General features: G+C 44.2%; 1 protein-coding gene across 3 annotated transcripts in view; it reads left to right on the top strand.

Annotated features, from left to right (window-relative positions):
* The window catches only part of LOC120999691 (zinc finger protein OZF-like), an 88,250-nt gene that overhangs the window by 2,620 nt on the left and 63,186 nt on the right, over nt 1–22,444 (top strand). For 2 of the 3 annotated variants that reach the window (XM_040430713.1, XM_040430714.1), the window contains exon 4: nt 13,337–13,394. The exons of the other annotated variant lie outside the window; for it this stretch is intronic. In XM_040430713.1, coding sequence (XP_040286647.1) covers nt 13,337–13,394 — 58 coding nt within the window. The remainder of the gene's footprint in view (nt 1–13,336; nt 13,395–22,444) is intronic. 3 annotated transcript variants of the gene reach the window in all.

Genomic DNA, 22,444 nt, shown 5'->3' with positions numbered 1-22,444 from the left:
ACAGGATGAACACGGTCATTCCACTGCTTCATGTCCTGGAACAGATGCTGGTAAATCTGGCTGGTCAGTGGACTGGAGACGTGGCGCCTAGATCTCATGGCCACATGAGCCCTGTGGGGACTGAAGTGGAGGAGGAGGACATTGGAGCACAGGCAATGTGTAGCGAAATGGGTGGTTTTTCTACTCAGGTGACAGGTGACAGGAGAGGAGGAGCAAGAGCAGTCAGAGGAGCTACAGGGCAATGAGGAAGACGAGCAGAGGACCCAGACACACCATGGTAGTATGCAGTGGAGATAGAGGCAGGGAGTCCCTCCGAGTCACTTGCACAAATGGCCTGATGCATGCTCACTTGCTTGCGTAGTGACAGCCGAATTGTCACCATTCGGCAGAGGGATGACTTCTGGCTCTCCAACTTGTTGGACCCTCGCTTACTGGTCCAAAATAGGGGCCATTTTTATACCCACTGAGAGGGAGGAGAAACTGAACTTCTACAGAGACATCCTATGTAGTCAGTTGGCCACTGCCTATCTGCGCAATCGTCCATCCTCTCGCAGGTATAAACGGGGGGGCCCTCTGCGCTCACGTTCCTCTGCCATGGCTGCTGTGGCAGGGTGGGGGGGGGGGGGGGAGGAGCAGTTCCAGCTCCATCAGCAGCAACTTAAGTCTACAGGGAGTGCAGAATTATTAGGCAAGTTGTATTTTTTTTTTTTTTATAAATTCTTTATTTTCAATTTTTCAAAAGAATACAGTAACAGAATATGCATTTCATGGTCATAGAGAGTCACATAAGAAACCACATAATATCCATTTTAATGCCTTACTTATGAGCAGGTATGGGTTCTCATTTTATCTAATACTTAGACTTTCCCATCTAGTAAGGGAAATAGCGTATGTTTTTGATTTTGCGCTTGTCTGATTTCATTCCCTAGACTCTACATTAAAATCATGCAAGGGAACATAAGTAGACGTCAAATAGAGACCATTTGAAATAGACAGAGAGAGGATCGAGGGATCCACAAAGAATTAAGATATAAACAGAAGGGAGGGAGGGGGGGGAGAGGAGTATGGGAGGGAGCCTTGACATACATTATTTCTTCAGCTATTAGCATTACTTCTACTAGTGCTGTTTCCGTCCGGAGGCACCTCCGTCAGAGATCTCCAAGGGCTCCACACCTTCAGAAACCTATCATGAGTCCTATTTATCCACCCTGTCATCTCCTCAGATTTACAGATTTGGTTGACCTTCGCTTTCCATTCAAGTATGGAGGGAGGGTCTGTATCTAGCCAATGTAGAGGAATTAGCATCTTGGCTGCTGCTAGGAGATGCGAAACTAGGTTCTTTTTTGATGGCGCATAATCCGATGCGGGGAGAGATAAAACTACCATTTCTAACTTGAGTTTGAAACTTGGGGTTGTGAGTTTCTGTATTGTTGCTTCTACTTTTCCCCAATAATCTTTAATTCTGAGACATTCCCACCATATATGTGATAATGTGCCTACTCCCTCTCCACATCTCCAACACTCCCTTGTATCAGACAATCCTCTCTTGAAAAGGAAGTCAGGTGTTCTATACCATCTTGTTAGCAATTTGAAGTGGTTTTCTTTTAAGCGTGTACAGATTGAAAATCCATGTGAGTTTGCTAGTACTCTTTTGACCTCTGCATCACTTAGAGTTCTGTTCAATTCCTTTTCCCATTCCCTAAGATATAGGGGTTTCAGTGGTTCTCCCAGGCCTCCCACCAAAGGATAAAGCTTTGCAACCTTTCTTGTGACTGTGATTGGTGAGCACATCAATTTCTCAAAATCAGTCATGGACCTTTGCAGCGGGTACTGTTCTTTCAATTCCCCGCACACAGCTCTAATATGGGACTTCATGAGAAAAAATCCTGATGAGTCTACTATCTCGCTTGGAAGCAATTTGAGGATGGAAGATTCCAGCTCAGGCACGACCTCACTAAACTTAATAGATGTAAAATAAGACCATAACTGCGGTTTGTCTCTGCTGTTTTTATTAAGGAGTTCCGGAATGAGGCTTACCGGCATCAGTGGAGATGGATTAGGTGCTAGGATTTTGCTCATTTCTCTCCAGACCTCTCCTAATCCTATGAGCATGGGGTCTACATCTATATCTCTTTTTGTGTGTTTATCTGGTAGCCATAAATGTTTCTGGAAACTTTGGCCCGCACTCTGTCTGCATATAGCCTGAACATCTGGTTGTCTTTTAGGGTCTACCAGTTCCAGCCATCTATTGAGCTGTATTGCTTTATAATAGCTAGCAACATCTGGTAGTCCTAGACCCCCTTGTTCCTTATTTCTAGTCAGGATTCTATGAGAGATCCGATGTTTCCTACCATTCCATAGGAATTTAGAAAACATACTTCTTATGCTTGAGAGAAAGGATTTGGGAAGCCATATTGGAACTAACTGTATGACGTATAAAATTTTGGGCATTACATAGGCTTTTAAAATGTTTTTCCTACCCATCCAGGAGAGATAAGGTAGGTTGTAAGTTTGCAGCAGATCCCGTATTTCTTTTAAGAGGGGGGTAAAGTTATGTAAATATAAGTCTTTGGTGTCTTTGGGAATATGTATCCCTAAGTATTTAATCGGTCCCTTAGTCCACTGGAAAGGGAGCTGATTCCTCAGGGCCATTTCTTTGGCTCTCGGGAGGGATATGTTTAGGAGCTCAGATTTGGAGTGGTTAACTTTAAAATCTGACAGTGAGCTATAAGTATCTATTTTCTCTATCAAGGGGCTTAGTCCTTTTTCAGGGTCTTTTACTAGGAACAATAGGTCATCCGCAAAGGCAGTGCATTTTAGCTCTCTCTGACCGTATTTGACTCCCGAGATATCTTTTGACTGTCTGACTAACTGCAAAAGTGTTTCCACTACCAATATGAACAATGAGGGAGACAGGGGACAACCCTGCCTAGTTCCATTGGTGATATTGAAGGCCGGCGATAAAGTTCCATTTACTTTTAGTCTGGCATAGGGATTTCTGTAGAGAGTTAGAATCGCCTGTATAAATGCATCCGGAAAGGCGAACCTCTGCAGAGTCATTTTCATGAACATCCAGTTGACCCTGTCAAACGCCTTTTCGGCATCGATACTTAGTAAGGCTAGGGGGAACCCTTTTTTATGTGCTATGTGTATGGCATGAAAGATTCTGTGAGTATTATCCTTCCCCTCCCGCCCCTCGACGAATCCTGACTGTTCTGATCCTATCAGATTTGGCAAAAGCTTACTCATTCTGCAAGCCAAGATTTTGGCCCATAGTTTGAAGTCCAGGTTCAGGAGGGAAATTGGACGATAACTGCCACAGTTCTGGGGGTCCTTCCCTTCTTTAGGGATCAAGGTGACATGGGATTCTAGCGTCTGTCTAGGCAAGGAGTCACCCTGTAGCAGAGCGTTACAGACTTCTGTAAATCTAGGGATCAAGATGTCTTGAAATTTTTTATAATATATCAAGGACAGACCATCTGGTCCTGGGCTCTTTCCTGGTGGGAAACTTTTAAGAGTGTTTGTCACTTCTTCTTCCATTATTGGACTAGTAAGATATGTAGAGTCTTCCTTTGTTATGTTCGGTAGATGCAGGGAGCTCAGGAACTCCTTAATATTTTGTTCTCTATGTAAATCTCCAGCAAATACAAACATAAAGTAACAGCCGGCACTCCTCACTGGCGTCGTGGTGCTCGCGTCAAAGGTATGAAAAAACCCACTTCAATATTCAGAAAAAGACCGGCACTCACTGTTGGCAATTCATCAGTTGGCTTTATTCAAAGCATTCAAGGAAGCAAGGAAGCAACACGTGTTTCGGCTCAACACGGAGCCTTTGTCAAGCATAATGAATTGAACTACAAGGAGATTTAAATATAGCGCCATATCCGGCGTACAAACGCAATGACGTCATGCTGTCATGGTTACAATGTATACACAAAATAAATGAATGGTTACAACTGAAGACAGATCATCCTGTGATCATAATAAATAAATGGATACTTGTAAGTATCAATATACGCCAAGAAATAAAGGAAAAAAAGGAAAGAAAAAGAATAGAGATGGCAGACATGTAGAGCAGCCAAAAATGTCATTAATGAATTTTTTATAATCAATAATCAATATCTTGAGATATCATCATCTCTTACAACCTAAATCTCAATAATTTTTATATTCATGCATAAATAACAATATATTACGCATTATTATCACATTTTTTTCAGTATTTTCAGTTTTCATTTTTTCTGTGACTAAAAGAAAAACAAGATTAATCAAACCAGTACTGTACAACAAATAAAAATATTTGAAATATAATATTTGATACTTTATAGAAAAGAACTCACTTCATAATCTCGATTGAGACCTTTGGGTTCCAGAGTCTGCAGAGTGTGGATCCAGTAACTTTCCCGTTTTTTTAAAATTAATAACCTGTTGCCCCCTCTACGTGGTTGTTGTATCTGTTCAATAATTTGAAACCTTAATTGTGATACATTGTGGGAACATCTGTCAAAATGAAAGGGGACAGGCAATAGCAGATTTTTCTTAAGTATACTGGATTTATGATTACTGAACCTATCTTTCATTCTGACAGATGTCTCACCCACATATATCAAACCACAGGGGCATTTCAACAGGTAAACCACATAATTGCTATCACAGGTAAAAAATCCCATAATCGGGAATTTCCTACCTGTGTGCGGATGGGAAAAGGTTTCACCCTTAATTACTGCTGAACAATGGACACACTGCAGACACGGGAAAGTGCCCTTCTTTGGAGTGGACAAAAAAAGTTGACGTGACATCTTACTGCCCCCTATATCAGCCTTAACTATTGTATCCCTAATGTTCCTGGTTCGTTTGTAACAAATCATGGGTACATCTCTGAATTCCACAATCCCAGGGTAGGCTGCACGCACAATCCCCCAGTGTTTATTAATAATGTGTCTAAATTTATTAATCCATGGATGATACTTCACCCTGGGATTGTGGAATTCAGAGATGTACCCATGATTTGTTACAAACGAACCAGGAACATTAGGGATACAATAGTTAAGGCTGATATAGGGGGCAGTAAGATGTCACGTCAACTTTTTTTGTCCACTCCAAAGAAGGGCACTTTCCCGTGTCTGCAGTGTGTCCATTGTTCAGCAGTAATTAAGGGTGAAACCTTTTCCCATCCGCACACAGGTAGGAAATTCCCGATTACGGGATTTTTTACCTGTGATAGCAATTATGTGGTTTACCTGTTGAAATGCCCCTGTGGTTTGATATATGTGGGTGAGACATCTGTCAGAATGAAAGATAGGTTCAGTAATCATAAATCCAGTATACGGAAGAAAAATCTGCTATTGCCTGTCCCCTTTCATTTTGACAGATGTTCCCACAATGTATCACAATTAAGGTTTCAAATTATTGAACAGATACAACAACCACGTAGAGGGGGCAACAGGTTATTAATTTTAAAAAAACGGGAAAGTTACTGGATCCACACTCTGCAGACTCTGGAACCCAAAGGTCTCAATCGAGATTATGAAGTGAGTTCTTTTCTATAAAGTATCAAATATTATATTTCAAATATTTTTATTTGTTGTACAGTACTGGTTTGATTAATCTTGTTTTTCTTTTAGTCACAGAAAAAATGAAAACTGAAAATACTGAAAAAAATGTGATAATAATGCGTAATATATTGTTATTTATGCATGAATATAAAAATTATTGAGATTTAGGTTGTAAGAGATGATGATATCTCAAGATATTGATTATTGATTATAAAAAATTCATTAATGACATTTTTGGCTGCTCTACATGTCTGCCATCTCTATTCTTTTTCTTTCCTTTTTTTCCTTTATTTCTTGGCGTATATTGATACTTACAAGTATCCATTTATTTATTATGATCACAGGATGATCTGTCTTCAGTTGTAACCATTCATTTATTTTGTGTATACATTGTAACCATGACAGCATGACGTCATTGCGTTTGTACGCCGGATATGGCGCTATATTTAAATCTCCTTGTAGTTCAATTCATTATGCTTGACAAAGGCTCCGTGTTGAGCCGAAACACGTGTTGCTTCCTTGCTTCCTTGAATGCTTTGAATAAAGCCAACTGATGAATTGCCAACAGTGAGGTCCGGTCTTTTTCTGAATAAATCTCCAGCAGGTGTGCCACCTCCGCGGAGATTATATAGGGCTGAATAGAATTCTCTGAAGGCCCTGGCTATCTTTGGTGTTTCCTGTGTCAAATTACCATTTAGTTTTTTTATAGCTGTAATATATGTTATATTTTTAGCTTTCTTTAGTAGTGAAGACATCAACTTCCCTCCTTTATCACCATGCGCGTATACTCTATGCTGAAAATTCAGCATCTGTCTCATAATCCTTTGATTGAGAAGGTCACGAAGTTGTAACCTAAGCTCTGTCAAAGCTTTTTGGTGTTCTGTTTTAAGTGAAGCTTTGTGTATCTTCTCTACTTTTGCTATCTTCTCCAAAAGTGTGTCTACTTCTTTCTGTCTCTCCTTCTTAACTCTGGAACCCAGTGAAATAAAACACCCCCTAACAAATGCCTTATGGGCCTCCCATATCATGGGCTGTGAGCTGTGTGCGGGTGAATTGATCGCAAAATACTCCAACAATTGGGTCCTAACCTGATCCAAGTGAGATTGATTGAGTAGTAAAGATTCGTTCAGTTTCCAGCTCCATTCTCTGTTCGGTAGGGAGGCCAGGGAGAAGGTCACTGTGCATGGTGCATGATCCGACACCGTGATAGTCCCAATTTCAGCTGACCTACAGTTGGAGAGAAAAGATGCAGAAGTCAAAATGTAATCTAACCTCTGGTATGTCCCATGTGGGCTAGAGTAGAAGGAAAAATCCTTGACTGAGGGTTTGAGGCTACGCCATACATCTATTAGCTGTAGTTCATGAAGCTTCTTGTGGAGCTTGCTAAGGAGTTTTTGTGATATATGGGACTTAGTTGAGGATGAGTCCACCAATGGATCTAGCACTAGATTTAAGTCTGCGCCTAGGATTATTTGACCTTCCGCGAACAGTTTGAGGGTGTCTAGGGCCTGTAGGAGCCAGCGAACTGGTGATTTGTTAGGGACGTAAAAATTTGCTAATGTTAATGTAAATGTTTGCTATTAAACCCTTGACTAGCAGGAGCCTTCCTTCCGCATCTGAATGTTGCTTTAGAAGGGTGAATGGCACTGATTGGTGTATTGCTATGGCAACACCTTTTGAAGCTGATATTGGTTGTGTACTATGAAACCAGTGTGTAAATGGACGTTTCGGTAGTCTTGGCATTTTCTTCTGACGGAGGTGCGTCTCCTGGAGGAACACAATCTGTGAGCCAAGTTTTTTGAGGGCAAGCAGAACCTGTCCCCTTTTCTGAGGCGTATTAAGGCCTTTTACGTTAAATGTGGAGACTACTATATCAGTCATTCTAAATAAGCTATAACCCTAGTCTCTTAGTTAAGAGTTTCTAGTAATATGCCCACCAGACAGTCGTCTACTGGACAAGTCAAGGTTGGCGAGATACAATAGGGGGAGGTTAGAGAAGATAAAGGGTGGGGGGGGGAGGGAGAGGACAGAATAAGAGATCAAGAAAGATCAAGAAAGATATAGAAAATGAAAAAGTTGATCAATTACTAGGTTTGGAGCTAGTAACTATATGCTGTCACATAGGGAGAAATCCTCCATGTATGTGGACAGCAGGGGGGGTAAACAAGAAAAACTTTAAGCCTGGTCGCATCGTCCAGACATCTTAGTAACCAGCTTCAGAACTTTCTTTCTAGTGACCAGTGTATATATATTTATACATAAGCCTTGATGGCACGTATGTCAAACATTTTACTATCTTCTGGGCCAGAAAGTGTTAATTAAGAACAACATGCCTTTAACATTAAATAAGACAAAAAGGTAATTGATTGTGTTATACTAGAATACGTCTGTACCCTGGAGTCTCAGATGCAAACCCATAGAAGGACAGGCTCCAGGTTTTAGATGAAGTATATTAAACCCATTAATGAAAACATTGTTAAACACTGTGTATGGTGGTATAAACTCGAACGTGTCCTCACATAGAAGAACTCTATTAGCAAAACGCTCAAGAATCTCCCATATGACTCCACATGTGTTAAGGCACTGGGTACCCCTTTAACATCAGCGTATTATCACACACCTAATCTCGTAGTGAGGTGATGGTAACCCATCTGCGACTGATGTCATCTAAAATATTACTTTAACTTACAGATGGGTGCCTTAGTGTTGAGAACATAAATAGAACAAATAATGCAGCTTAAAAGCATACAACTGAAAAAATATAAACCGCAAACATGGCATAGTGAACGCCGGAGGATTATCTAGAGGTGACACTGAGTCCTTAAGATATATGCCGACTCATCTTCTACCCCAGAAATGTGAGGGAAGGATGACCAAAGCGTCCCAAAGTGTTGACTATGAATACTAGTAAGGACTGTTCTAGTGATAGCATTCCTAACATGTCCCTCTTAGTTCCTCAATAATACTGCACCGTATCGCAGCCTTAGACGTCTTCATGTCGGAGGGTCTGTAGTTTCTATCTGGAGTTTGGGTGCCTTGGGGGTCTTGTGCCTCTGGATTTTCTTCCAGGATTCCGTTTGTAGCAAGGTCGGGAGTGCTGCTGGACAGGACACAGGCAGCCATGAGGGGATATCCATGGGCTGAATACCGATACGTTCCCACGCACTTTCTAGATCCTCTGGTACATGTATAGCGATGCGTTTCCCGTTTTTGAGCACTGATAGTCCAAAGGGGTACATCCATGTATACGGTATCTTCTGCGCCCTCAACGCATCTAGTAGGGGCTTTAATATTCGCCTCTTCGCGAGCGTTGATGGAGCGATATCTTGATAGAGCGCAATATCTGCGCCATCATAAACAATACGGCTTCTCGTGCGCGCCGCCTCCATAACACGCGCTGTGTCTACAAACGACAATAGGCCGCAAACTACGTCTCTTGGCCTTTCGTTCGGCTTCGGTTGGGGTCTTAGAGCCCTGTGTATCCGCTCAATAATGATAGAGTCAGCAGAGTCCGGGCCTAATAAATCTTCAAAGATCTCCATTGCAACTTTGCGGAGTGATTCCGCAGCCCAGGATTCAGGTAGGCCTTTTATTCTAATATTGCGCCTTCTGCTGCGGTTCTCCTGATCCTCCAGTAATGAAAATGCTCTGTTGAGCTCAGCTGTGTGACCGTTCAAGCAGTCTGCCACTCCTGCGGCGTGCGATTTCAGGTCTTGGGCCGTGTGTTCTAGGGCCTCGACCCTATAACCAATCTGGGAGATCTCCGCTTTTATGTCTGCTAGCTCCGTGAGCACCGGTCTCAGCGCCTTGTCCAATGCTTGGCCGAGTACCTTGGTAAGGAATGATTTAGACACAGGCGCCGGATCCCGCTCAGCAGTCGCACCGCATCTGTCACTATCTGCCTCTGAGTCGTCGGCTTCTACTTCAGCTTCGCGCGCTTCGCGCGCCGCGGCCATCTTAGCATTTGCTCCCGGTGAGTGTGAGCTTCTCTTTTTGAGAAATTTCTGCATATCTTGCTGCCCTTTATGCGATTTTGGTGTGTCTGGGGGTTCTAGCCCTCTGTCTCGCCCGTATTTGACCATTATTTCACAGGTCACCGCTTTTTAAAAGGTCAAAGATGCTGGGACGTGGAGGAGCTGGTCTCTCACACAGCCATCCACACCAACGGCCAGGCTCCGCCCCGGCAAGTTGTATTTTTGAGGATTCATTTTATTATTGAACAACAACCATGTTCTCAATGAACCCAAAAAACTCATTAATATCAAAGATGAATATTTTTGGAAGTAGTTTTTAGTTTGTTTTTAGTTTTAGCTATTTTAGGGGGATATCTGTGTGTGCAGGTGACTATTACTGTGCATAATTATTAGGCAACTTAACAAAAAACAAATATATACCCATTTCAATTATTTATTTTTACCAGTGAAACCAATATAACATCTCAACATTCACAAATATACATTTCTGACATTCAAAAACAAAACAAAAACAAATCAGTGACCAATATAGCCACCTTTCTTTGCAAGGACACTCAAAAGCCTGCCATCCATGGATTCTGTCAGTGTTTTGATCTGTTCACCATCAACATTGCGTGCAGCAGCAACCACAGCCTCCCAGACACTGTTCAGAGAGGTGTACTGTTTTCCCTCCTTGTAAATCTCACATTTGATGATGGACCACAGGTTCTCAATGGGGTTCAGATCAGGTGAACAAGGAGGCCATGTCATTAGATTTTCTTCTTTTATACCCTTTCTTGCCAGCCACGCTGTGGAGTACTTGGACACGTGTGATGGAGCATTGTCCTGCATGAAAATCATGTTTTTCTTGAAGGATGCAGACTTCTTCCTGTACCACTGCTTGAAGAAGGTGTCTTCCAGAAACTGGCAGTAGGACTGGGAGTTGAGCTTGACTCCATCCTCAACCCGAAAAGGCCCCACAAGCTCATCTTTGATGATACCAGCCCAAACCAGTACTCCACCTCCACCTTGCTGGCGTCTGAGTCGGACTGGAGCTCTCTGCCCTTTACCAATCCAGCCACGGGCCCATCCATCTGGCCCATCAAGACTCACTCTCATTTCATCAGTCCATAAAACCTTAGAAAAATCAGTCTTGAGATATTTCTTGGCCCAGTCTTGACGTTTCAGCTTGTGTGTCTTGTTCAGTGGTGGTCGTCTTTCAGCCTTTCTTACCTTGGCCATGTCTCTGAGTATTGCACACCTTGTGCTTTTGGGCACTCCAGTGATGTTGCAGCTCTGAAATATGGCCAAACTGGTGGCAAGTGGCATCTTGGCAGCTGCACGCTTGACTTTTCTCAGTTCATGGGCAGTTATTTTGCGCCTTGGTTTTTCCACACGCTTCTTGCGACCCTGTTGACTATTTTGAATGAAACGCTTGATTGTTCGATGATCACGCTTCAGAAGCTTTGCAATTTTAAGAGTGCTGCATCCCTCTGCAAGATATCTCACTATTTTTGACTTTTCTGAGCCTGTCAAGTCCTTCTTTTGACCCATTTTGCCAAAGGAAAGGAAGTTGCCTAATAATTATGCACACCTAATATAGGGTGTTGATGTCATTAGACCACACCCCTTCTCATTACAGAGATGCACATCACCTAATATGCTTAATTGGTAGTAGGCTTTTGAGCCTATACAGCTTGGAGTAAGACAACATGCATAAAGGGGATGATGTGGTCAAAATACTCATTTGCCTAATAATTCTGCACGCAGTGTAGAATCGTTGATGAGCAGCTTTCTTCACCCGCATAGAACAGCAGCAGCAGCTAGACCTGGAGCAGGATTTAAAACAGCAGGTGGTGGCAAACTTGGAGTGCACCCTACCAGCTGTCATTGAAAAGCCGCTGGACTACTGGGCAGCCAAATTGGATTTGTGGCTGCAACTGGCAGAGTTTGCCCTGGAAAAGCTGTCCTGCCCGTCCAGTAGTGTGGCATCAGAGCGGGTGTTTAATGCGGCGGGGGCCATAGTTACCCCAAGGAGAACTCGCCTGTCCTCCAAAATGTAGAGAGACTGACTTTTGTCAAGATGAATCAGGCTTTGATCAACTAGGATTTCCACCCACCAATGCCTGATGCATCAGATTAGATCATCCATGCCGCCTCACCCAAACCTTGACAAAAGAGACCTGTTTCTTCTGGCTACCTGCCTAAGCTACTATTCTGATGCTGCCACCCACCTGATGCTAAGTGCTCCTTCTTTCACCCACCTTTGTCAGCGGGTACTGGTAGTGCCACCCACCTCCCCACTCTGTCACCGGGTCACTCTGTGGTCTCCTCATGCTGCTGCCATCTCCACACTGTCATCTTGCCACTCTGTTGTCTCCTCATGCTGCTGCTGCTGCCGCCATCTCTACACTATGTCACCTTGCCACTCTGTGGTCTCCTCATGTTGACGCCACCTCCAGACTCTGTCATTGTGCCACTCTGTGGCCTCCTGATGCTGCTGCCACCTCCAGACTTTCATTGTGCCACTCTGTGGCCTCCTGATGCTGTCGCCACCTACACACTCTGTCATTGTGTCACTCGGTGGCCTCCTCCTGATGCTGCTGCCACCTTCTCCAGACTCTGTCATTGTGCCACTCTCTGGCCTCCTGATGCTGTAGGCACTTCCACACTCTGTCATTGGGCCACTCTGTGGTCTCCTCGTGCTGCTTCCACCTCATCACTATGTCATAGGGACACTCTGTGGACTTCTCATGCTGTTACCACTCATGCTGTTCCCACCCTCCCCACTTCATGACTGGGCCACTATTTTGCCTTTCGGCCTGGCTGACATCATCATTTATTTGACCCTTCTTCTGATCTGTCAGAAGGAAGGAAAAATGAGACACACAACGGATCCTGTCTGTGTAGCAGCTGTAAGGCCTGTATGGTCCCATCAGAATTGGCTTATGATTTGGTAGCCAAAAGCAGGAGTGGGTACAAAACACAGAAGACATGCAAATATTCCATTCACATGTCCTCTCTGTTTTAGATCCACTCCTGTTTTCTTTGGGCATTAGCGATACTGATGGATTACTGACCAAGTGAAGGCGGATGCTCCACAGACAGGATCAGTTTTTTGGGGGTTATTGTTCTGACGGATCGGAGGAAGGGCAAAATAATCAGTGGCATCAACACAAACTTACTGCTAACACCCTCGCCACTCTTTCGGGGAGACTACTTGTACAAGTGTTTAATCGAACAGGTTCTGTAGACCTCTTTGTGGAATCAGCTGACGACGGTGTAAAAGGAGGGCGCTTCTTCTTGACGCAAACGTGGACCTGTACGTCTGAGTTTATACTTGAGTTATTTGGTCAGTTTTAGCCCCGTAACTGCCCAAATAAGTGAAGTGTGCAGTGATTCTAAGAGCGACGCCTGTCATCTGCATGTCATACGGACTCACAGTATTATTTCACTACCACAGCAGACTCCCTATGCGTGTTACTGCAAGGCACAGTGTTCTACAACACTATACAGGCTCTCTGCAGCCAGTAATAGGTGTTTTTCAACACGTTTCGCTGCGAATTATTTCGGATCAAAACAAATTTTTTCAAAAAATTTGGCAAACCGGCCGAATCAAATTTTTAAAAAATTCGCTCATCTCTAGATGCCTTATATGATGTGTAAAATACTTGCCTGAATGTTGATCCTATCTGATCACCACTTGAGGAGATCCTTCTCCTTTTAGAGCAGATTGGTTCTGGTCTTCTAGGGGTTTTTGACCTTCACCTGGATATAAGATAAACTTGTGTTCTGTTTTCTTTATTTCTCATGTCTTTCATCTTACAGGACAGTTCTGGAGGAACAATGATCAGCTTCGAAATACCCGTATCAATGTCAGTGAAAGGTAAGAGTCTTTCAGAAATCTTTTAATGATGGAAATTTTTGATACAGACTGATCATAGGGCCAATTTTCCAGGATGAGAGTTTGTAGAAACGCTTGTTCACGATAATTGGTCGTGTAAAGATACCCGATGAATGAACAATACTTGCTCCTCGGGTGATGATGTCTGTTGGTCATCATCAAAACTTATCATTTCTTGACAGCAGGTTGTGCGGTATAAGCTGGGATCTGCTGCCCAGAAACCGAAATTCTCTGTAGACAAGCTATCGAAGTAGAGATCGCTTGTCTCAATGCATCTGCATGTAAATGCAGCTTCATCTCTGCTAATGATCAGGTAATTATTGTGAATGCTTCTTTATTCCCAATAATTTCCTCAAACATCGGCCCGTGTTAAAGGACCTGAAGTCCGTACAGTATTGGACCGAAGTTTTATGCGAATCGATTTTGGATTCCAAAGTCGATTCGCTCATCCCTATTAATGATGCTTGGGAGAAAATAATTCAAGAGCACTTTGCATCCCCATTACCCCTAATGGTAATATATTACATGTATTTTGTACAAACTAAAACCAAATACTCATACTTTCATATTCTCTAAATTTTTTTTCTTATTTGGTCTTGCCTGAGCTGCTGCTCCATTTTGTTATGAGCAGTTCAGCAGCCACTTTGCAACCTGTTGATGGCACATTGACATTCAGAGGAGACTGTTGTGGGCCTGCTCTGTGACCTGTTCATTAGGAAATATTCTACTGTATGGTCTGAATAGAAACACCTGTTGTTATCTCGACAAATCGATTATATTCTGGGACCTTTGCAGACAAAGAACTCCTGAAAACCATTATATTTTCTTTTATCTTTTTGATCTTTCTTTTTTTTTTTTATACAAATACATGAAATACTGAAATTGTACATAATCCTGTTTTCTTACATGTCCTATTTACTATATATTTCTCGTCCTGCTATTGTTTCAGTAAAGCTTGATTGGTTCTAGTTAGACATCAGAGAACTCACACAGGAGAGAAGCCATATTCATGTTGAGAACGTGGGAAAAGTTTTAGTCAGAAATCTTGTGAGCCATCTAAGAATCCACTTAGGAGAGAAACCATATTCATGTTCAGAATGTGGGAAATGTTTTATACGTCAATCAGGGCTCATTCAGCATCAGAGAACTCACACAGGGGAGAAGCCAGTTTAATGTTTAGATTGTAGGAAATGTGACAGATTTGCAGCTTCATTGTAGGACCTGCTGCCTAATGATGCCTTCTGATGTAAAACTTAACTCCTTGAGGATCAGTGTTGTATTAGTACGGTACAGACAGGAGTACTCAGAAGACCTGCACTAATCTATTGTGGCATTCTGATCGCACGGACACTGCCATTATGCCCACAATAGTAGTAATACACAGCCATTATCTTGCTTCAGCAACAGAGATCACTGTTTAACCCTTTATCTGCTCTTGTCAAAGCTGATTGATGCATAGGGAGGGAGAACAGAGGCATCCCCATTTGACGTCATTCACACTTCATTATGGAAATACTGAAGCAAAGCCGTCATCTCACTGGTCAGGATTACAGAACATACTGCTTATTCTTGTACTCAATTTTCCATCAGTAGGAAAACAGGGTTTCATTAACTTAAAGGGGTTATCCGGTAATAAATAATGATGACCTATCCACAGGATTGGTCATCAATATAAGATCAGCAGGGGGTTAGACAATCCATGAGCGCCGTTGCCTCTTCCTAGGCCACATGACATCACCGTACATCAAGCACATTGCAGCGACCAGGCCGCAGGGGCAATATGTGTGAGTTAGGGTGGGCCGATGGGTGTAGTAGTAGTTTACTCACAGTTCTGTAGAGCTCCCTCCCTCCAGATAGTGGTTGAGGTGTCCTTGGTGGTGTGGTTTCTAAGGTGCCGTGGAGGCAGGATCCCCGGTGATCGTGACGCCAGCACCATAAGGTGTAATGGAGGATAATGAAGAATAAGGAGAGTCAAAGGCTGATGAACAAAACGGGAACTTTACTTAACAAATTGCCTTGAGGTAGTTGTAATTACAGAGAAAGTGCTTTGGTTCACAGTGATGAGGTAAGAGCTGCAATTCCTCACAACAGGCTTGGTTTGGCTGGTGTGGAAGAGATGTCTCTAAGCTGTGGTTCCTCTCAACTAAACTAGACTTCAGGTACCTGGATCTTTATCCGAATTCTGCAACCTACCTTCTGCTCCATTCTTTGGAAAGGTTGCCTTTACACACAAAAGTCCTCTATGTCCCTTGCTGGACTGTGGTACTGCAATATGATCCTGGATTCTGAGTCCTGGTTTCCTTCTTTGGTTCCCCAGGCTGGCAAGTGCCAAGCAGACACCTAGCAGCTATATCATGGTGTTCCTTTCACTCCTCACTCCTCAACTAACCTCATCCCTACTTCCTGTGGAAGGCCTGTTACTTATATATGATGTTATAGCACCACCTAGTAGTGACTCAAGTGTAGTGCGGTGACCAGCCTGTTGTTGGGAATGTGCAGCTTAATACAGACAAAATAGACATTAGCATAAAATGACATTATCAAAGATTTAGGGACCCACTGCTATCACGGAGCGGGACACTGCAACATGGCCTGGTTGCAGCTCAGCCCCATTGAAGTGAATGGAGCTGGACTGCAATACCAAGCGGATACCTGAGGATAGGTCATCATTATATATTACTGTATAACCAATGCAAATAAACTGGCCCCTTCCACGTGATAATTAAAAGAAGCTCTCTTAACCAAATGCCACCTATTAAATCTGGACTAAAGGAAATGCAGGCAGTGGAGATGCTTTATGTGGTCCTGAGGTGAACAGGGAGGGCTGGCAGCCTTAGTCCTGGGGGTAAAATCCAGTCAAGTGGCCAGTTTTTAGCCCCGCCCATTATTAAAAGCCCCTCCTACATATAATCGGCCACTCCCAACAAACACTGTACAGCTGACATTCTATAGTTGCGGCCTGTCTACACATCATACAGAGAGGGGGGGGGCCCGTCCTGGCTGCACTGCCTGCTTCACATTATACAATAGACAGCCGGCTACAGCCAGGATGCTCCTCCACTCTCCTTCCTCCCCCCAAGGCCTGTGGTCCCCCCACCATCTGCCACCCGCCCGTGGCCTGCTCCCCCCTTTGGCCGTCCTCACCCAGCTCTGAATCCTCCTTCTGCAAATGGCAGGGGGAGGAGCCGGAGCATCTCCTCTCCTACATAGCGCCCCCTACCTCTTACATCCAGTGATGTCACCTTTGTTGTAGACATTCTCTTTCCTCATCTTCTCCATTCAGACCAGACCGCCATGATGATTTTTCTGCCATCTCCAGTCTCTGCAGAGATTGACAAACAGACATTAGTTTCCCACATTTCCATCATCTTCACATCTTCTGAACACCCTCTGCCCGCAGTTGAGCTAATGTCCCCATAATGTATACCAGTATAAAATACCCCTATATAGTGCCCCAGTTAATGCCCTCATAGTGCTCCTCTCCCCCTTCCCCATAGTGTCCCCCATAATATGCCAGTAAAAAAATGCCCCTCGTTAGTGCCCCCAGCAGATGCTCCTCCTATAGTGCTCCTCTCCTCCACAATGTGCCAAAAAAATGCCCCTTCTTAGTGCCACCAGATGCCCCAATAGTGCTCCACTCCCCCATAGTGCCCCCAAATAATGCTCCATAGTGCCGCTCTCCCCTATAATGCCTCCCATAATCTGCCAGTAAAAAATGCCCCCTTAGGGCTCTTTCACACTTGCGTTCTTGTCTTCCGGCATAGAGTTCCGTCGTCGGGGCTCTATGCCGGAAGAATCCTGATCAGGATTATCCTAATGCATTCTGAATGGAGAGAAATCCGTTCAGGATGCATCAGGATGTCTTCAGTTCCGGAACGGAACGTTTTTTGGCCGGAGAAAATACCGCAGCATGCTGCGCTTTTTGCTCCGGCCAAAAATCCGGAACACTTGCCGCAAGGCCGGATCCGGAATTAATGCCCATTGAAAGGCATTGATCCGGATCCGGCCTTAAGCTAAACGTCGTTTCGGCGCATTGCCGGACCCGACATTTAGCTTTTTCAGAGTGGTTACCATGGCTGCCAAGACGCTAAAGTCCTGGCAGCCATGGTAAAGTGTAGCGGGGAGCGGGGGAGCAGCATACTTACCGTCCGTGCGGCTCCCCGGGCGCTCCAGAGTGACGTCAGGGCGCCCCAAGCGCATGGATCATGTGATCACATGGATCACGTCATCCATGCGCATGGGGCGCTCTGACGTCACTCTGGAGCGCCCGGGGAGCCGCACGGACGGTAAGTATGCTGCTCCCCCGCTCCCCACTACTACTATGGCAACCAGGACTTTAATAGCGTCCTGGGTGCCATAGTAACACTGAACGCATTTGGAAGACGGTTCCGTCTTCAAATGCTTTCAGTACACTTGCGTTTTTCCGGATCCGGCGTGTAATTCCGGCAAGTGGAGTACACGCCGGATCCGGACAACGCAAGTGTGAAAGAGGCCTTAGTGCCACCAGCCTAGTGCCCCCCATAATGTGCCAATAAAAAAGGCCCCTTTAGAGCCCCCACAGTGCCAACAGATGCCCCATAGTTCCGCTCTCCCTTATAGTGCCCCCCATAATATGCCAATAAAAAAAAGCCCCTTTAGAGTCCCCAGATTCCCCCATGGTGCTCCTCTACCCCATGGTGCCCCCCATAATGTGTCAGTAAGAAATGCACCCTTAGTGCCCCCCCAAAATGGGCAAGAAATAAATGCCCCCAGAATGCTACCCCCAAAAAAATAGGGCTGTAAGAAATGCCAGCTCCCCTCCCCATAGTGCCAGCTTCCCCCGCAAAGCAAAAAAAAACAAAAAACACCAATACTTACCTTCATCAGCAGCGATGCGATGCAGGCCTCTTCCGGCCTGTGTCCCTGCTGTGTGCTGCCTGGCTCAGGTGGCGCGATGATAATAACGTTAGTCGTTAGGCATTAGTGCCTGCGGCCTATCAGAAGAACAGGGAAGGGAGACGCCTCTCCCTCCCCTGCCGCAGCACAGCACAGGCATCTGTATCACTGTCCTGGGGACGGCGATACAGATGAATATGGAGATGAGCGCTTCCACAATGGAAGCGCTCATCTCCTACTGCCCACTGCCGTAATTACATCCAGGGCCGCGCCGCCTGTCATATTATTCCCAACTTTACAACCTGGAACTGGGCTTTAATTCGGTGTCACCCCAGGAGATTGAGGATTTTCTCACATCCTTAGCATTGCCATCCCTCAATAAACAGCAACAAGACTCCTTATGTAATCCTATAACCCCACAGGAGATCTCTCGTATAATAGGACAACTACCTCACCATAAAATTGATTGTAGACATAGAAATTATCAGGCGGCACTTACCACTGGAATCATCAATCTTCTTTATTCATCAATTTGAGAATATGATTGACAAACTAGTTCCCACATGTCCGAGTAAGCCCACGTAGTACTTTGTGCCAAAGATCCACAAGACACTGACCCGACCCCCTGGACGTCCCATTGCGGTGGGTGGCGGGTCGGTGATGGAGCCTTTGTCCAAGTACCTCGATTGGTTGTTGAGACCCTTACTGAAAAAATCGCCCACTCATCTCGGCGACACCAGCGACTTCCTCCTGGCACTGAAGGATTTTCGGTGGCAGGAGGGTTGGAGTCTGGTCTCACTTGACGTAGAGAGTTTGTATACTCGCATACCCCATAAGATGGGTATGGAAGCGGTTTTGGACATTATGGGTAATACTGATAAGAGTCATATCTATTGTCAATTTGTAAAGGAGGCCTTAGGTTTCGTACTCACGAATAATACATTTAAATTTGGCCAGCAGTGGTTTAAGCAGTTGCACGGTACGGCGACGGGGACACCTGGATCGCGCACCTTCGCAAATATTTACCTTAATAGGTTTGAGGATTTGTTTGTTTTTCTGTCACCAATCCTTCCATCATGTGCATACAGTTGTTTATACACTACGTGGATGACATTTTCATGGTGTGGTCTGGAACTCAGGCGCAGTGTGAGGAGTTTGTCTCCTTTCTCAATCGCACTAATGACCTGAACATGAGATTCACCCTGAATTTTGGGGGTGAGTCTCTGGAGTTTCTAGATGTTCTTGTCAGTATTAACAATGGTGACATAGTTACTAAAGGTTTTCGTAAACCCACTCCGGCCAATTCCATTCTACACCATGATAGCTTTCACCCACGGAGTGTCAAGGAGTTAGTACCTTACGGGCAATTTATTAGGCTCAGAAGAATCAATAATACTGATGAGGGGTTCGTGAGGCAAGCAGGGGAGCTGAAAGAGAGAGAAATTAGAAGGGGCTACCCAGCAAGCGACTTAGAAAAAGCTATGCATAGAGCGCAGTCACACATGCAGGAGGAACTTCTTCAGAGAGGAAAAAGGAAGGGACCCAGTACTAGTAGTGAAGGTAGATTCATGTTCACATTTAAGTTCAGTCCTGTATCTGACCTGATCAGTCAGGTCATTTGTAATAATTGGAATATACTCAGAAATGAACCTAGTTTGAAAGACTTTGCAGCAAAAAGACCGTTGGTGGCCTTTAAGAGATGCCACACACTTAAGAAAATATTAGTCAGTAGTTGTTTGGTTGAGAATAAGGCAACTAATTGGTTAACCAGTAGGAAACCGATAGGAAACAATCGTTGTGGCAACTGCTCATTCTGTAGTTATAACCAACAAAAAAAAATTCTCACACTTGAAGGGTGCATACCTGTCTCGTGTTGTGACGGAGTGAAAGATGCCCAACGAGATGTTGGAGGCGGTTATTGTAACCCTGCCAAAACCAGGAAAAGAACCATCAGTCCCACAAAACTTCCGACCAATTTCCTTGTTGAATACTGACCTCAAGATCTACGCAAAAATACTTGCGAACAGACTGGCCAAAATCATACCCTCATTAGTGGCCCCAGACCAGGTAGGTTTTGTGCAGGGAAGACAGATTACAGATAACTCTAGAAGAGTGCTAAACCTAATTGATTTCATCAACCGGTCTTTAGTGCCTGCAGTGTTTGTTACCCTGGACGCTGAGAAGGCCTTTCTTGGTGCTCCGCACTATGGGCTTCCCGGGGCAAATGGTAACAGCAATTAAAGCTTTATATACTAGGCCGTCTGCCCGAGAACTGGCCAATGGAGTATTATCTGATCCATTCACTTTATCAAACAGCACGAGACAGGGATGCTCCCTGTCGCCCCTCTTACTAATACTATCACTGGAGCCTTTAGCGCAAGCAATCCGCCAGGCGACTGACATAGAGGGGGTGCAGATCGGGGACAGACAACACTGTCACTTTATGCGGACGATATAATCCTCACTCTAACAAACCCTGCATTATCCTTAAACTCAGTAATGAGAATCATCCACTCATATGGAGCCCTCTCATATTACAAAGTAAATGAAGGTAAAACTCAGGCTCTTCCCATCGGGTTATCGCATAACTCATTGGAGCATCTAAAGTTGCAATTCCCATTAGATTGGCAGTAATCTGAAGTACAGTACTTGGGTTTCCGGGTCACCTCTACCTCCCAGAGTCTATATAGAGCTAATTTCCCTCCGCTCCTTTCGTCATTACAGACCGATCTAGATAATATGGCTAAGTCGGAATTATCATGGCTGGGTCGCATTGCTGCTTTTCAAAGACATATGCTACCTAAGTTTTTGTATTTGTTTAGGACCATACCTATACCACTCCCTACTTCCTTCTTCAATTCCACCAACAGAATGTTAAACAAATTCATCTGGAACAAAGGAAGGCCACGTACAGCTAAAAGCATTATCAGTAGATATAGACGATGTGGTGGTTTAAATCTACCTAACATTCTTGATTACTATATAGCCTCGAGAAATAACCAACTGAGGGACTGGTGGGTGGGGGATACAGCCAAACATTGGGTACATATTGAGCAAACACAAGCTTCAGCGCAGAACCTGCATGCACTACTTATGGCATCTCTGCATGAAGGTTTTTCCAGCTCTGTATCCCCTTATTTCATATACACCTCTGTAGCCCTTTGGCAAACTTACCATGAAAAAGGGAAAGGTACACCGATCCCTATTGCCCATCTTATGCCGGTCGATTCCCTACAAAGCCTTATTCCGGACATGTCTTTTGAAGTCCTGTAAAGAGAGGGGCATTGATAAAGTGGGAGACCTACTGATTAATTCTTCCTTAAAGTCCTTCGAAGAACTACAAAAGATATACAACATCCCACATCAAGAATTTTATAAATACCTAAGAATCAGGCATTTTTTGTACAGGAACCCTACGTTCAAAAATAGGGGGAATCTACAGCTTCTAAAACAATGGTCCTTAGCAAATGCTATACCGACGGGGATTAAACCGATATACTCATATTTGGGCGACAAAGAGTCCTTTGTCAAGTCGGCTCCCTTTTTATCGTGGTAAGCGGATTTGAAAAAGACCTTCTCCCCAGTTCAATGGTACACAGCCATCAGATCTGCGGTATCCAACCTGAAATGTACACACTTCGAATCTTATATGAAAACAGTGCTTAGGTGGTATTACTCAAATCTTTCCAGGTTCATCTCATGTCTGTTGGAGAGGCTGTGGAGGGAGAGGGACGCTTCTCCATATACTGTGGGAATGTCCTAAGATATCTGACTTGTTGTCCCAGGTATTTGGTGCTATATCTCGTGTGGCTGGATGTCGGATGGCCCCAGACCCAGCCCTAGCCCTATTGTTGATTGATCTTCAAAAGATTCCTGGCCACCAAGCTTTCAATCACACCAAAGTGAAAAAGCACTGCTATTCCTGCCTATCAGGAAATTGCGAGAGCTGTGGAGGTAACAAGATCATATGAAAAAATGACAGCTCACATAAATTTCACACTCAAAAAATATGAAAAAGATTGGACAAACTGGGGCTGTCTATATCCAGGGCAACCATTGCATAGGACTTTGGTGATGAAAGGTTTTGAGAAGTAGGGAGGGATACTGCTTGATTCTATTTTGTTAGCTTAGAATGAAACATTTTGGAAATGCTTATG

The sequence above is a fragment of the Bufo bufo genome, chromosome 4, assembly GCF_905171765.1.
Source record: "Bufo bufo chromosome 4, aBufBuf1.1, whole genome shotgun sequence".
Classification (NCBI taxonomy): Eukaryota; Metazoa; Chordata; class Amphibia; order Anura; family Bufonidae; genus Bufo; species Bufo bufo.
This window is presented reverse-complemented; position numbering and strand designations above follow the sequence as displayed.